Source organism: Malurus melanocephalus, unplaced genomic scaffold (genome assembly GCF_030028575.1).
Source record: "Malurus melanocephalus ecotype Western Australia unplaced genomic scaffold, MMel_1.1 scaffold_196, whole genome shotgun sequence".
Taxonomy (NCBI): domain Eukaryota; kingdom Metazoa; phylum Chordata; class Aves; order Passeriformes; family Maluridae; genus Malurus; species Malurus melanocephalus.
Window position 1 is genome coordinate 393,525 of NW_026623428.1, and position 13,790 is coordinate 407,314.

The window sequence follows — 13,790 nt, forward strand, 5'->3', positions numbered from 1 at the left end:
AAATGCTGACTTTCCTAAATAGGGGCTGTGTTTTTGCAATAAAGAATACTGGTCAATATACAAGTGGAGGAAAACTGAACCAGATGTCAGTAATAGGACCACAGAACGTTGCATTTGCCCAGAATCGCTATTTTAAACACACGATGTTGGTCTACTGGTTTGTGGGATAATACATTTTTGGCAGCCAGAAGGAGTTTCGATATGTTAGAAGGTTATCCTTGAGAAAAAAAAAAAAAAAGGAAGAAAAAAGAGAAGAGAGGTAAAGAAAGGCCACTAATTGGAGTTACCTCTAGCAAAAAAAAAAAAAAATTACTTAAGAAATCAATTCAAAGACAAGGCAGCCTCAAAACAGAAAGCTTGGGGTTTATATTAACTTTTGTTTTCTGCTTTACCTCCTTGATAGTAATATTGCATTGCACTTTGCCTTCCTGGATTTTTTGAAGCAAGTCTTCCCTTCACAAATGCTGTTTCTGCAGCTCCAGCAGTGCAGGGGATCCACCCCACACACACCCCRAGCACACAAACCCAGCACGAGGGGTTTTCCTGCTGGAATCCTTTCCCCCAGCAGGATCCCACTGCCCTCACTGGCCAGACTGGGGGAGCTGCTCAGAGTCCCTGCAGTGAGCACACAACAAACCCAGGTTATCCACTGACAATCTGGGACTTACCCACTTCTAAAATGCTTCCTAGCTCTGGGTCACAGGGGTTTGGGTGGGGTTTTATTATTTTTTCCCCTTCTATTCAAGAAGGAGTTATATCTGTTAAGTGTTCTTAATATTGAAATAAAACTTCAAAATGTACTTTGTGTGTTTGGCCAACAAACATTTGCCTGTTTTACCATGTAGTAAATTCAAAAATCAACTCTGCTCATTGTCTTAACAAACCCTCCTCTGAAAGATAATTAAAACCACTTCCCAATATACAACCAAAGTTTTATTTTTATAGTCTATCTTCAATTATGGCATAATCCTTTCTTTTTTTTTTTAACCAGTGAAATATACAAATCACACAAGACAGAAATATGTACATTAAATGTACAGAACAGAGAAAAGGACACAGAAGATTTACATATCTGAATGACAAGTAAAATATTTTACATTAAATAGGGTTTTAATAGCTAGGATCATGAGATTCAGTTCTGCTCAGACAGAAGTCACTAAAAAGGAACATGAGGTGATTCAGCAAATGAAAAAAAAAGATCATGGTTTTTGTACAATAAAAACCAAAGTGACATATTCAATGAATTAGTGCTTTATTTATTTCTCTTACTTTAAAGATACTCTTTTCAAACATCTGAAGATGAGGGGTAAATATGTCCTTGTACAATAAATTAAGAGCAATAAAGCGCCATYAAGAAGCTGATAAATGATCAAGATGAATTTAATGATACAGCTTATAGGCTTGTGAAAAATCAAGGCTTTAGTACAACTAGGCTAAAGTGAAAGGTTTTCCTCACTTGGTATCTGCAAAAACCATTTTCTTTAACTTGAAGAATGGGACTGAGCTGGAAAGTGGCATCTGAACCAAAGATGAAATCCTGCGTAACTACACAGCATGAGGGGAACACGCATTGTTTGGCAAGTAACAATTTTCTGTTCAAAAACTGAAAAGCAAGGGCCGAATGCAGCACATTTTGGAGTTGGTGTCTCCTTTCAGCAATAATCAATAATGCCCTTCAATGTGAAAATGGAAAATAGAAGTGATCTCCAGACTGGAATCGATTCAAGTGCAGGGTGCTGCCTCTACCAAGCACCCAACGAAGTCCTGAAGTTGGAAAGAGACTTGCTTCTTTGTGATTATCCTTAAAACTTTTGAATGGCAAAAGGTTTTTTTTAAAAAAAATAATTAAACAAAAATCAAACCCACCAAAAGCTTAGAATCAATCTAAACACCTGAAGAGATCTGAAAAAGAAAATGAGGGATGAACTGCCCCTTTAATTTAGATGTTTTATTGTTTTCTAAATCATTAAAATATATATGTACAAAAAAGCTTTGAAGTATCAGATACCAGAGACCACAGTTCTCCCATATATATGTAACTGCTCAATATAGTCTGAACAGTTGTAGTGTATATCTGCAATATATTATCTAAAGCATGTGTATTAAAGACATAGGATGATAAATTTGGTATTGCTGCAATGTTTCATTGAACTATAATAGTCAGTTAATGTTATTAAAATATGAAACTATTTTTCCTTGAGTGAAAGCATTCCCAAAATCTGCGAAAAAAAATCAATCATTCCAAGAGCCGATATCCAATGATTTATTTACTCACATAAAATTAGAGGAGTTATTTGTCAAGCTGTGTTTTGAAAGACAGCCAGCTATTACACCATTTTAAGGCATTTTCAAATTTGGGGAACTCTCATTTTCTATAGGCTGGGAAACCAAAGCTGTTTGAACGCAGTGCCCAGCTCCGGTGCTGCGGGCAGCCTGCCCTGGGCTGCTCCAGCAGGTGAGACACTCCAACGTCACAATCAGCTAACGAGGCCAAACTCTGCCTTAAAAATACCTTTATTATTCACCAAGGCARGTTTTTTTTTCTGGGTTTTCCTCCTGTCTTGCTCGGTTCTGGAAGCAGCCCCGGTGACTYGGGGATAGCGCAGTTGAAGCCTTTCTGATCCTTTGCTCTTTGCCCTCCGGTGACCGACACCTCGTGATGAACATACCCCTTATTTACAGAGCCCTACACGCACTGAGCAGCTTTATACACCCTATTCTAGGAACTCCTAGTGTCTGAACCTAAAAGTCATGGACAGGTCTGTGTGTTCCTCACATCCACAAGGACTGTTCTAACATCCCAAGCACATTACATGGTTGCTCTGCCTACTGCACATGTATTACGTTCCATGGATCTAAATTAGGATATGTCGGATTTTCCCCTCAAACTACTCTATTGTTTGTAAGAAAAGTCAACTTTTTTTTTTTTTTTAACTTTGTAAAATAAATATTCTCAGATTCTCTCCCMTTATTGCCAAAAATATAAGCCTCACACAGTTCTGGGCTGGACGCAGAGAGGGTTTCCAGGCACTTCTCTTTGCAACCTTTATATTTTTCTTTTTTCTTTTTTTTTTCCTTCCCCCGCCCTTTTTTTTTTTTTTTTTCTTTTTTTTTTTTTTTTTTTTTCCTTAAAAGAAGACGACAACTCGTTGGACTCTATAAATAAAGTGGAGATAGTCCCACGGAAAGGGAGAGAGGGGCCCGCACCCCTCGCTGGCAGGCAGGCAGGCAGGCAGGATGGCTGCAGTTCCTCCCACCTCATCCGTGCCCCTATTTGCACACAAACTGGTCCACGATCTCTGTGCACAACTTGCATTTGACGTAGCAGCACCAGTGGAACTTGCAGTGGCAGCGCTCTCGCTGCACCGTCTTGAACTGGTCGTAGCCCCGGCCGCAGCACATGAGTTCGCAGCCGTCCATGCCCTCCGAGGTCTTGTTGCACAGGCGGCCCTGGGTGCCCAGCGAGCCCGTGCTCTCGTTGCGCACGCAGTAGTCGGGGCTGGGGTCGATGTACACCAGGTCGTGGATGGTGGGCGCGTTGAAGCGGCTGTTCACCTGCACCAGCTTGCCCCGGCTGTTGAGCTTCATGGCGGCCGCGCTGTCGTACTTCTCCTTGAGCGCGTCGCCCACCTTGCGGAAATCGGCCAGCTGCAGCCAGCAYGTCTTGAGGCTGCACGAGCCYGACACGCCGTGGCACTTGCAGGCCACGTCAGCCAGGTTGTACACCGTCTGTGGGGTGAGGAGAGAGYGGAGAGGGTGGTGAAACACCGGCTGGGCAAGCACTGACAGCCCTCACCTCCCGCCCTCGGCCCCGCCACAGCGCCCACCTTGGCATCCTGTCCCCTCCTCCAGCGCGCTGGGTGGGAGCAGTGAGCTGGCACACACCCCCTGCACCCCAAAGAGAGTATCACCAGCGAGAGYATCATCAACCTCTCCCCACCACGGAGACAGCCACAACAGCACACACAGCCCAGACAGCAGCATCACTCCGGCTGCGCTCAAATTTTAGGAATTCGCTCTCACGCCAGCAAAGGATTTTGCTGTTTCATTGAGAAATGTAAAACATCCCCTTATTTTCTATCTGAGTTACTCTCCCTATTGATCTCTGCTTGGGGCTGCAATTAGGGAAAGAGTTAAGATTCTTTTTGCTCCTGGCTCAGCTGCAGCTGATTGTCTGCTCTTGGCTCGGCAGCCTCCTCCTATCCCAAACACTGCTCTGGAAAAGAGACTCCATCCAAGAAGAAACCCCCAAACACCTATGGGTGGGAGTCAGAGCCACACAGCAATATCCTCTTTACAAAGCYTTGGCAGGGAAACCTCAGTCATTTGCCCTGTACAAATAAAATAAAGAGTCAGTGTTGACACTGCCCCAAAAATCCTGGGGTCTGACACATTAGACGATACCGTAGACAGCTTCCACCCAGAAGTTACAGAGCCTCAACRCTGCCAAATGGAACTGCAAAGATGAGGCTGAGGCAGGAAAAAAACTGCTCGAGTCTCCGTAAGCAACTGGGAAAGTGTCATTTTTCTTCTTGCTAATAGTAATTGGCCTGTCCACTGCTTGCAGACACCCTCCTCTTACATTTAAATGCTATTAATTTTCAATTATCTTTCATCCTTCTTCACCTTAGAACACAAGTGTAAAGTCTCCAGCCGACTATTGCTGGCACTTCAAGCTCTAGGAAAATAATGATTTTGGCTCTTCATATTCAGACTATTAAAAAAAAGAAAAGTTTACACCCATTCATTTAAAGCATTTTTGAGATTAAAGAAACCATGAAGACATGCTCAACCACAGAAGCCCATGTTTTCTAAGAGCATGGAGAAGCTTTTCACATCCTCTCAAAGAAAAAAAAGCCAGAACAATCCCGTGGCACGATTCCAGCCCGGGAAGCCCAGCACATCCCTCTTCCTTCCAACACACACTGTCCTGGTTGGAAATACCAACTAATAAAATCCTGTCCYACAGAGAATCCACAGGGAGCTGGGCACTTTTTGTGAAACAATACAGAGGGAAACACAACACGCTTTGGTCCCAGCCTCCCCCACGAGGAAAGCAACAGCACTGTCACACAACCAGAGGCGACAGCAGCTCATGCACTCCACACCCACCCGCACCCCGTGTCTGCCGTTTCCCCTGCGCATCAGAACACAGCCAAGCCGTGGTGGCTGCCCTGTGCCCCCTGAGCCACACTTTTCCCCAAAGGAGGGACAGGATGGCCCCATCCCGTGCGGACACTCACCCTCCTGCCGGCCTCGTTGTTGTGCAGGTTCATCATGATGCGCGCRCTCTCGTAGGAGCCTCGCTGGTAGACGCGCTCGCGCTCGCGGGCGTCCACGAACTCCTTGGCGAAGCGGTATCCGTACTCGATGTTGTCCCCGCAGCCGCCCCACAGCCAGTCCCGGGGCAGGTCCTTGGGGCGCGCGGCGCGGCTGCAGCCGCACGAGGACAGCTCGCCCTCGCGGCACGCGCGGCTCATGGCGTTGACCACGCCGGCCGCGCTCACYGCGTAGGTGAACGCCGTCTCCCGGCTGCCTGCACAGAGACACAAGGGGGTTAGGGACGGCCACAACTCCCGGCCACAAGGCTCTCCAGAGCCACCAAACCTCGCTGAAAGGCAGTGACCCCGAACCACGCTGCCCAACACATCCTCACTCTGAAAGAACCAAACGAAACCAAGGCATTCGAGCACACCCAGTGTTTGCCAGGAGCACAAATCACTTCTCATTCGTGCTGGTGAATGCCATAAGGCCAAAGCTGCCATGCCCACGTGTGAGAGGATGGGAGAGCAGCAAGCTCCTTGTCCTTCAGAAGAAAGAGATGTTAAATACAACTTTTAAAAGCCCTGGTTCTTAAATGACTACTTCTCAAACATGATTGATGCACTTCATCCGCTTGTTCCAATTTATTTAAAGTTCAAGCATTTTTCAAAGTCTCCTGGTATCGACAGAAACGTGCAGCAGAGTAACACWCAACTTTCCACCTTACACATTAGCCAGACACTTCTGGAGGAGATGATTTAAAACTAACAACAACCTGTGCTGGTTATTATCCACCACTGCAGCTCTCRCGAATATGGCATGGGAGCCCACGGACAATCATCTTTACAAATTACAGGGAAGAAAAAACCCTTGGCACAAGGTGGCCTTGAAGGTTTTCTCCTGCATCTGGTGCCCTTAAATGGAAATGGAAAACCTCAAGTTTCCAACTTTCGTTAAGAAAAAGTTACAATAGCCATAATGTCAGACATGGCCACATACCATCCTACTGACAGTATCTGATCCCACCTCGTTTGGATTCTGCCTTCCCCAATCACTTTTCCAAGGGTGCCACAAGTTCTGAGCACAACGAGCAAAGCTTTTGTACAAACAAACACAACTTGCACTAGAGAGCAACACTTGAAGTTTGTTTTTCTTCTTAAGAGACAGCATCCCTATGGTTCTTTTCCAAGAAAGATTCTCAGAATGACTAAGAATAGACTAAATATTTTTTTTTCTGTTTATATGAGTTAAGTTTTATTCCTAATCTTTAGTCTAATCAATAGATCAAGTTAGCWTTTAATCTTGATTTTACGTGATTTTTCTCAGGGAACAGCATGGTCCTTTGTAAAATTAGGACTTAAAAGAGGCTGTGTTTTGGGCAAGTTGTGTATATTTAGACAGCAACATTTTTAGGCAAAATCTCTTTGTACAAGATGAATCATGACAGGTCAAATCTAATAGGAGCTTTCAAGCACTTCTGAAACATAAATAATTTGAAGTCTGGCTCATATTTAACACCAAGATGACACCATGATCAGAGCAGCTTTGTTAATATAACAGCTGTCATCCACTGGATTAATTTTAGTAATAAATGCTGGTTTTAAATGGGAAAAATCAGAAATCTTATGTTAGGAAAGATGAGACTTAAGGAAGATGAGAGGCACTTTGCTACCTTACTTGCAATGGTCTATTCTCAGAGACACCTGCTCATGGAAGTGTTTACATGAACTGTGGGTATAAAGGGTTACAGGAGTAGCCTTTTCAGTTAAAAAAACACCAGCTTTATGTGGTGAGTTAGGCCTTGCATCTACTGCAAACTATAGCAGGGGGAACCTCAAACAGATTTTAATGTTCCCCTTTGCTCTGTAACACACATTTTTGGATTAATTCCTTAAGCAAAATTTCCACTATAGTGAGAGGAAAGAAACGTGGTCTGCTTTGGACCACAGGACTCGCCTCTTCCGTTCCATTTTTGTTCTTTTTCATGTTTAGTTAGCTCATGCTTTCACATGGCTAACTCTGCTGCTTGTTGCGGGATTTCRACTCATAAAGCTGACTATTTTGGACTAGTTTTCATTATTACCCTGGAACAAATTTTAAAGGACTTACTCCYAGTGGGAAAGAGAAGGAAAGGCTTGGGTTCAGGAAGGAGAGTTGCCCTGCAAGTTCCCTCCTTGAACATTGAGAAATTATAAAACAGCATCAGCTGCTGAAGCRCACTGCAAGCCAACACTGCCTCGAGTCATCCAACCCCAGGAACACATTAAGAGAGATGGTTCCACATGGATGAGTTACTCTGAATTTTCTTTTTTTCCTTTTTTTTTTTTCTTTTTGGAGTCTTTAGGCACAACTGTGCTTTCCCTCACTGTCAAACATATCTGTCTTTTCCCACAGTCCAGGATTTCTCTCCATTGTAGCCATGGCAAGGAAACACACATTCCAAACACGKCCGAGTCCCCTCTCTCCCATATATATAAAACATAGAAATGGAACTGTTCAATATACACACRCTGTAGGAAGCCACCCACAGAGCAAGGAGCTGAGCCTTACACTTGACCTGAATAAGTCTGCAAGAACAGAACCTTTTTTTTTTTTTTTTAATACCTGAACATAAGACACAAAATGTTCTTTGTCTTGCATTTTAAAAGCATTTAACGTCAGGCTGCAGGCAGAATAACCTGGACCCCAACCACATGGAGCTGTTGGGGGAGGATCCAGTTATTTTGTTTCATGTTAGCTGTGTGCGAGGGCCATGTGCAGCCTGGACAGGGCTGGCCACTAAACCAGGAGATGGGGCAACAAGGGGCAGGCAGTGCCTGACCGGGAACCAGCSCTCAAGGAGAGCAGTGCAGAACACGGGCCCTGAAATTTCACAGTTCAGTAAGCCACAGAGCACGTTTCCAAACCCAAGGCCAGGTTTATTTGTACAGCTTTAGCTGACTGCAGGGTAAACCCTGCGAGAAAGGCTGTCCATTGACACACGGGGCTGGGGCTGTGCAGAGCYRTGCCCAGGAACTCTCTGGGGCACARCCCAGGGCACCTGGCACAGCCCTGCAGGGCCAGTGTGACCAGAACCTGCACCCCTTGACCTGCAGACACCCAGGGCTATCCCACTGCCCAGCACCCAGGGCTGGGGCACAACCTGGAGCAGAACCAGGCTATTCAGTGTCCACTGGAGGAGCACAGCTGGTCAGTGTGAGGGTCAGTGTGAAACACCGCAACTGCTACACCTCGCTCTCACTGAACATTGCACGCTCTAACTCCTGAATACAGCTATTAACCTCGCTTCCATCTGCAATTAGAGTAAGTGGCTTAATTACATGATGAATTGCTGTGCAGACACCAGCTAACACAGTCGTATCCAGYGAAAGGGCGCGGCAAAGTTATTTAACTTGAAAGGAGCCACCTTTAAATAGATCTGTCATACTTGGGGAGGGCAGAAACATGGACTGCAGACAGACACCACAAATCACGGGCCCCATCCTGCACACTGCCTCACACCAGCAGTCCCCCTGAGCTCATTTTCACTTGCTTGGGTAATAAATAAGGGCTGAAGGATGAAGGCCTGAATTTTAAACAGATTAATTTTCTGACATTTGTTAGATTACTAGTACAGAGAGGTGTACAGAAAAAGCTTGCTTTCATGTTACATGTGTTTTTAGACTTTTGCCTGGGTAAGGAAAAAAAAAATCCCTCAATGGGGGGTTAATACTGTGCTTCAAAAAGCCTAGGGAAGGTTGTTTATCTAAAATCAAATGTTCCAATTGAGTACTTACATGCAATAGATTTTTTTCTGTTTGTCTGACAATCTCCAAACAAAAACGTCTTTTAACAAAAACTGAGAGTAAATGTGAATTGATGTATTCCTTCAGCTTTAACTGCAGTCAGCCCATATACAGACAAACCTAGACTGAGACTGATTTTAAAACTTTTGCTTTTTTTAAAAGCAGGACAGAAAAACCCTGACATGAAAACTGCACATTATAACCCCAACTAAAAAGCCCTGCTGCRTTTGCCAGTGCACTGCTCACTACTTAAAAGATCCCAAGTGTCACTCACAAAAACAGGCATTTTTCAGCTGGTTACTCAAAATCAGCAATCTGACTTGGGAAAGTCAGAGGAAGGTGTCACAACAGACCCAGTTCAACAGCACTGGTTAAAACAAACTTTAAAATACTATGAGGCCCTTAAATGCCAGGAAAGGAAGGCAGCACGTGAGCACTGGAGAAGCCCATTTCAAAGAGGATCTGATAGRGGAAGGGTTGGGTGTCCAAACTCTTCACCAAATTGTGATAAGATGTTAAAACAGGAATCTGTCCCTCTTACCAGYGATGTGATTACATTAAATGTGAGTTACAATCACAGAGTTTGCCATGACAGAACTGATTTCATGAAAATTACCCTGCTACAGTACTTTAAAAATAAATCTGTTTTCCCTAAAAAGAGAAAAAAAAATACGTATCTGGAAATAAGMAAGGAGGAATTGCCTATAAACACTAATCGACAGAGCAGCAATTTTCAGTTAACCTCTGGACCAAAAGAGATTTATTATCCAGCTGCTAACTTTGGAACTAGACATGGACATCTTTAATTTTACAAGACGCTGCTGGTTTTAATTCTCGTTGAAGGTTGCCTTCATTTTGTCTCAGGTTTTCTTAAAAAAAGAGATTTCAGGGCCTCATTTTCCTTTCTCCTCTATTCCCATATGCAAATATATATTCCTACTTTGTTTTCCAAGACACATGGCTGGACAGTGGTGGGAAATCACCTCCAGCTAAAAATAATCCACCTCCTTTGCCAACTTTTAGAAACACTTGGTTGTATACAGTACTCACTAAGAACCTGGCAAGAGATTCAAGTGCGGAACAGTGTGTGCCATACATATCCTCAGACAASAGTTTAATCATAAAGGCGTTGCTTCCTACCTATCTGCATGACTCTGCCAAAAACAGAGTTGTTGTCCACAGTGCTGCAATTCCATCTTCTGTGTCTGAATTGGTACTGGCACTCCTTAATGCCCGTCTTTGCTCCCTCTCCAATGAACTGCATGTGGTCCTGATACAATTGGCAGAGTTTCTTCTGTCCTTGGGAAAGCCCTGCTAGCTGGCTGCAGAGTGGCTGGGCTCCTATAATGTACACCTCTGACATCTGAACAGGGTTCATGGGGTTCATGGGGTTCATCCCTAAAGACCTGCATGAAGAAAGATTGGTATTAATAAACAGATGACTCCAAAATAAAATAATTTTTTTTTTAAATCTATAAATGTCAGACAGAACTGTATCTTACACGTGAGTGCACAACTCCTGTTTTAGCTAACAAGTGAGGGAAAGCCACAAACAAATACGAAACTTTTGKTTTAAGGATAGGACAGAAGTTATTAGTTTCCACCCATGTGGTTATCACCATACATTAGAGACTGAAGTAAGACACTGACTTGGAAGATTTGCATCTAGGCAATCTTTTACCAGCTTAAATTGACATAGTGAAAATAACAGAAGCTCCAAACAATTGCAAGGTCAGGAAAATAAATAAAGCAAAAGTGAAAAAAGCACTCCAAATCCCAATTTATCTTAGCACGTATTTTATATTTAAGTCTGGGTTTTTCAATCTGATCTACTATAAACAAAGAGGGAAACCTTTAGCAAGCCAGAARTTAGAAACTTGCTACAGACTACTTCTAGCTTCTTCCGAATGACAACACAAAAAACATACAGGCAAGGTATATTCACTCTAAACAAAATCAACTTTGTTTTCTTAATTCTTCAAGTGCTCTTCACATGATACGTTTCAATTAAAAAATGGCTATTAATCCAAAAGGCATCACTTGAAACAGCAGAGAAACACCTACTTCAAGAACTCCCAACATTGTACACTATACAGATTATTTGTCAAAGCAGGAATTTAAATGTACTTCTTTGTAACGAAACATATTTGTAAACATTTCAGTTACAGAAAACTTCAAACCAAAACTTTAAGTTTTTCCTTGTACTTTTCCTTGTACATTTTCTCTTACACTTACAAAACTTCTACACTAAGGGAGTTCAACTGACTTTTTAAAAGAGAAACAATTGCAGTAATTTAAAGTTGATAAAACTCATAGAGAATCGACCATACGGCACTTYTAAAACTGTATTTTACAAGATGAGWTGTTGCACATTTACCCTTATTCGACAGAGCCCGTTCCCTTTCCTACACAACATATTCCAACCAGCMCACTTCTCCCCTGATGCCTCGCTCCTGCCGCACTCCCGCAGAAACAAAGTACAGAAGAAGCACAGAGACATTAAAGCGAGCAAATCTTGACACCCCCTTTCAAAACCAAGTCGATACGAGATGCTTACCACCAAGAGCTGGCTTCTATTACAACCTGGGTAAAAGAGGAGAAAACGGCCAGAGCCACTACGAGGTACTGAGAAGCCATTGTACTGCCAACTGTCCCCACAGCACCTCCGTGGATTAATACTGCACTGGATTTCTAGAGGGGGGAGAAAAAGGATCAGATTGTTTATTGCTTCTCAGACCATTTTCGAGCATTCAAGTTTAAACAACGGAAGTCTCCTGGCCCCTTTTAACTTGACTCTGACTCGCCGGCCCTTCTCCCCGCCGAGGCTCTGGTGCCAGACACAGGCACACGTCGCGGCTGCCGCTGCAGCGGGGCAGAGCCCACCCCCGCACCCCGCACCCCCACCCACCCTGGGACACCGCCTTCCCGGGCAGCCCCCGTCCCTGTGCCCGGCCCCGCTGCTCGGACCCGCTCCGGACAGCCCGTCCCTGTGCCCGGCCCCGCCGCTCCGGACAGCCCGTCCCTGTGCCCGGCCCCGCCGCTCCGGACAGCCCGTCCCTGTGNGCCCGGCCCCGCCGCTCCGGACAGCCCGTCCCTGTGCCCGGCCCCGCCGCTCCGGACAGCCCGTCCCTGTGCCCGGCCCCGCCGCTCGGACCCGCTCCGGACAGCCCGTCCCGCTGCCCCGGGCTGCAGCGACCCGCGGGCATTACCCCATCGCTGCCCGTGCCGGGACACCCGGGGCTCACGGCTGGCTAAAGGCGGCTTCAGGTTTGCAAAGCGAGCCCGAGAGGGAGGGGGCCGGTGCCTCGAGGGGTCGGTCCCGCCCGGGGACGATGCGGCCGGTCCTGCCCTTCCCTGCCGGCCCCTAAAACATCCCGGAGCAGCCTCGGGGCTCCCGCTCYCCGCGATCGCCGAGGCAGCCCCGAGCTCCGCGCTGGCACCGCGGTGACTGCCCCGACGGCAGCCCCGGGGCCCCGCCGGAGCCGGGACCGGCCCGGGGAGCGACAAAGAGCGGCTTCGCGTCCCGACCCGGACCCTGCGACACCCGGGCTGCCGTCTTGGAAGTCAAATGCTTCCCCCCCGACAGGTCCCGCGATCACCGTCTGGTTCTCACACGGGACTCTCTCACTCGCTCCCCAGAGCCATTCCCGGGGTTTATTTCCCCTCCCCTCGGAAGGAGAAAAAAAAAAAAAAAAAAAAAAAAAAAAAAAAAAAAAAAAAAAAAAAAAAAAAAAAAAAAAAAAAAAAAAAAAAGTAAAAGAAAAAAAAAAGACATTTCGACACTTGGGGGCTCCCTATTCCCTATTCATTCTCCAAAGGCCCTTAACGCTGAATTGAAGGTGTTCTTAATTCTAATTTATTTCTGTTTGCGAAGGGCCGGGAGGAGCGGAGCGCTGGCAGCGGGGCCGGACACGGAACCTGCCCGGGCACACGCGGGGAAGCTGCCGCAGCGTGGGGACCCCCGACACCGCAGTCCCGGGGCGAAGCCTCCCCGCGCCCTGCGGGTTAAATATCCCCTACCCGGGGGAGCTGAGCCCCCCAAGTCCCCACTGCTGGGGGTGGGTAAATGGGGCCKGTCTCCCCCAGCAGAGGAGCCCGCCCGCCCCATAAAGGCTCAGTCCCGGCAAAGGGAGCACGGAGTGAGGGACGGGGCAAAGCGAAGTGTTCGCGGGGAAGCCCGACACCCAAGAGCCCGCAGCGTGCCGGGCTCTGCCCATCTGTTACTTCTTAAAACAACGASAGCAACAAAGAAGCGCCACGGAACTGCCCGAGCCCTGATGAGATTGGAGACGCCGGTGCCCATGCGGGACCCCCAAGAGCTGTGACCCGCCCGGCCCAGCGGCCAGCCCGGACACCCGGGCCGGTGACCGGGACAGCACCGAGAGCGGGGCGCTGTCCCCGCTGCAAGAGCCGTTCGGCCGGGCCAAAGGCCATCGCGCCGCTCCACGGGCCCGGCGCCCCCCGAGCTGGGCCGGAGCCCCCCGCCCGTCGCGGCGCCCCGGGAGCTGTGGCGGCCCGCTCCCAACAGGGGGCGGCCTCGCTCGCCGCAGCCGCGGGAGGCGGGCGGCTCTGCCCTTCCGACGGCACCTCCCGCGCCCCGGCCCCGCTGCCATCGCCCTCCCCGTCTGCGGACACTGCTGAGCGCCGAGCCGGAGGAGGCACCTGCGCCCGGACCCGGCCCCTCCAGCCCGGCCCTTCTGCACGCAGCAGATGACAAGGTGCTACCAGAAACAACACAAAAAA

General features: G+C 47.0%; 1 protein-coding gene across 4 annotated transcripts in view; it reads right to left on the bottom strand.

The window, feature by feature from the left end:
• Positions 1-2,935: 2,935 nt before the first annotated feature.
• The window catches only part of WNT5A (Wnt family member 5A), a 14,091-nt gene continuing 3,236 nt past the window's right edge, over positions 2,936-13,790 (bottom strand). The window contains exons 1-5 of one of the 4 annotated variants that reach the window (XM_057373385.1): positions 12,661-12,822; positions 11,605-11,738; positions 10,188-10,453; positions 5,244-5,536; positions 2,936-3,729 (exon numbers count right to left, since the gene is read on the bottom strand). In XM_057373385.1, the coding sequence (XP_057229368.1) occupies positions 3,271-3,729; positions 5,244-5,536; positions 10,188-10,453; positions 11,605-11,738; positions 12,661-12,822 (1,314 nt within the window). In that variant the 3' untranslated portion in view covers positions 2,936-3,270. The other 3 variants (XM_057373387.1, XM_057373388.1, XM_057373386.1) reach the window with 3 other exon arrangements.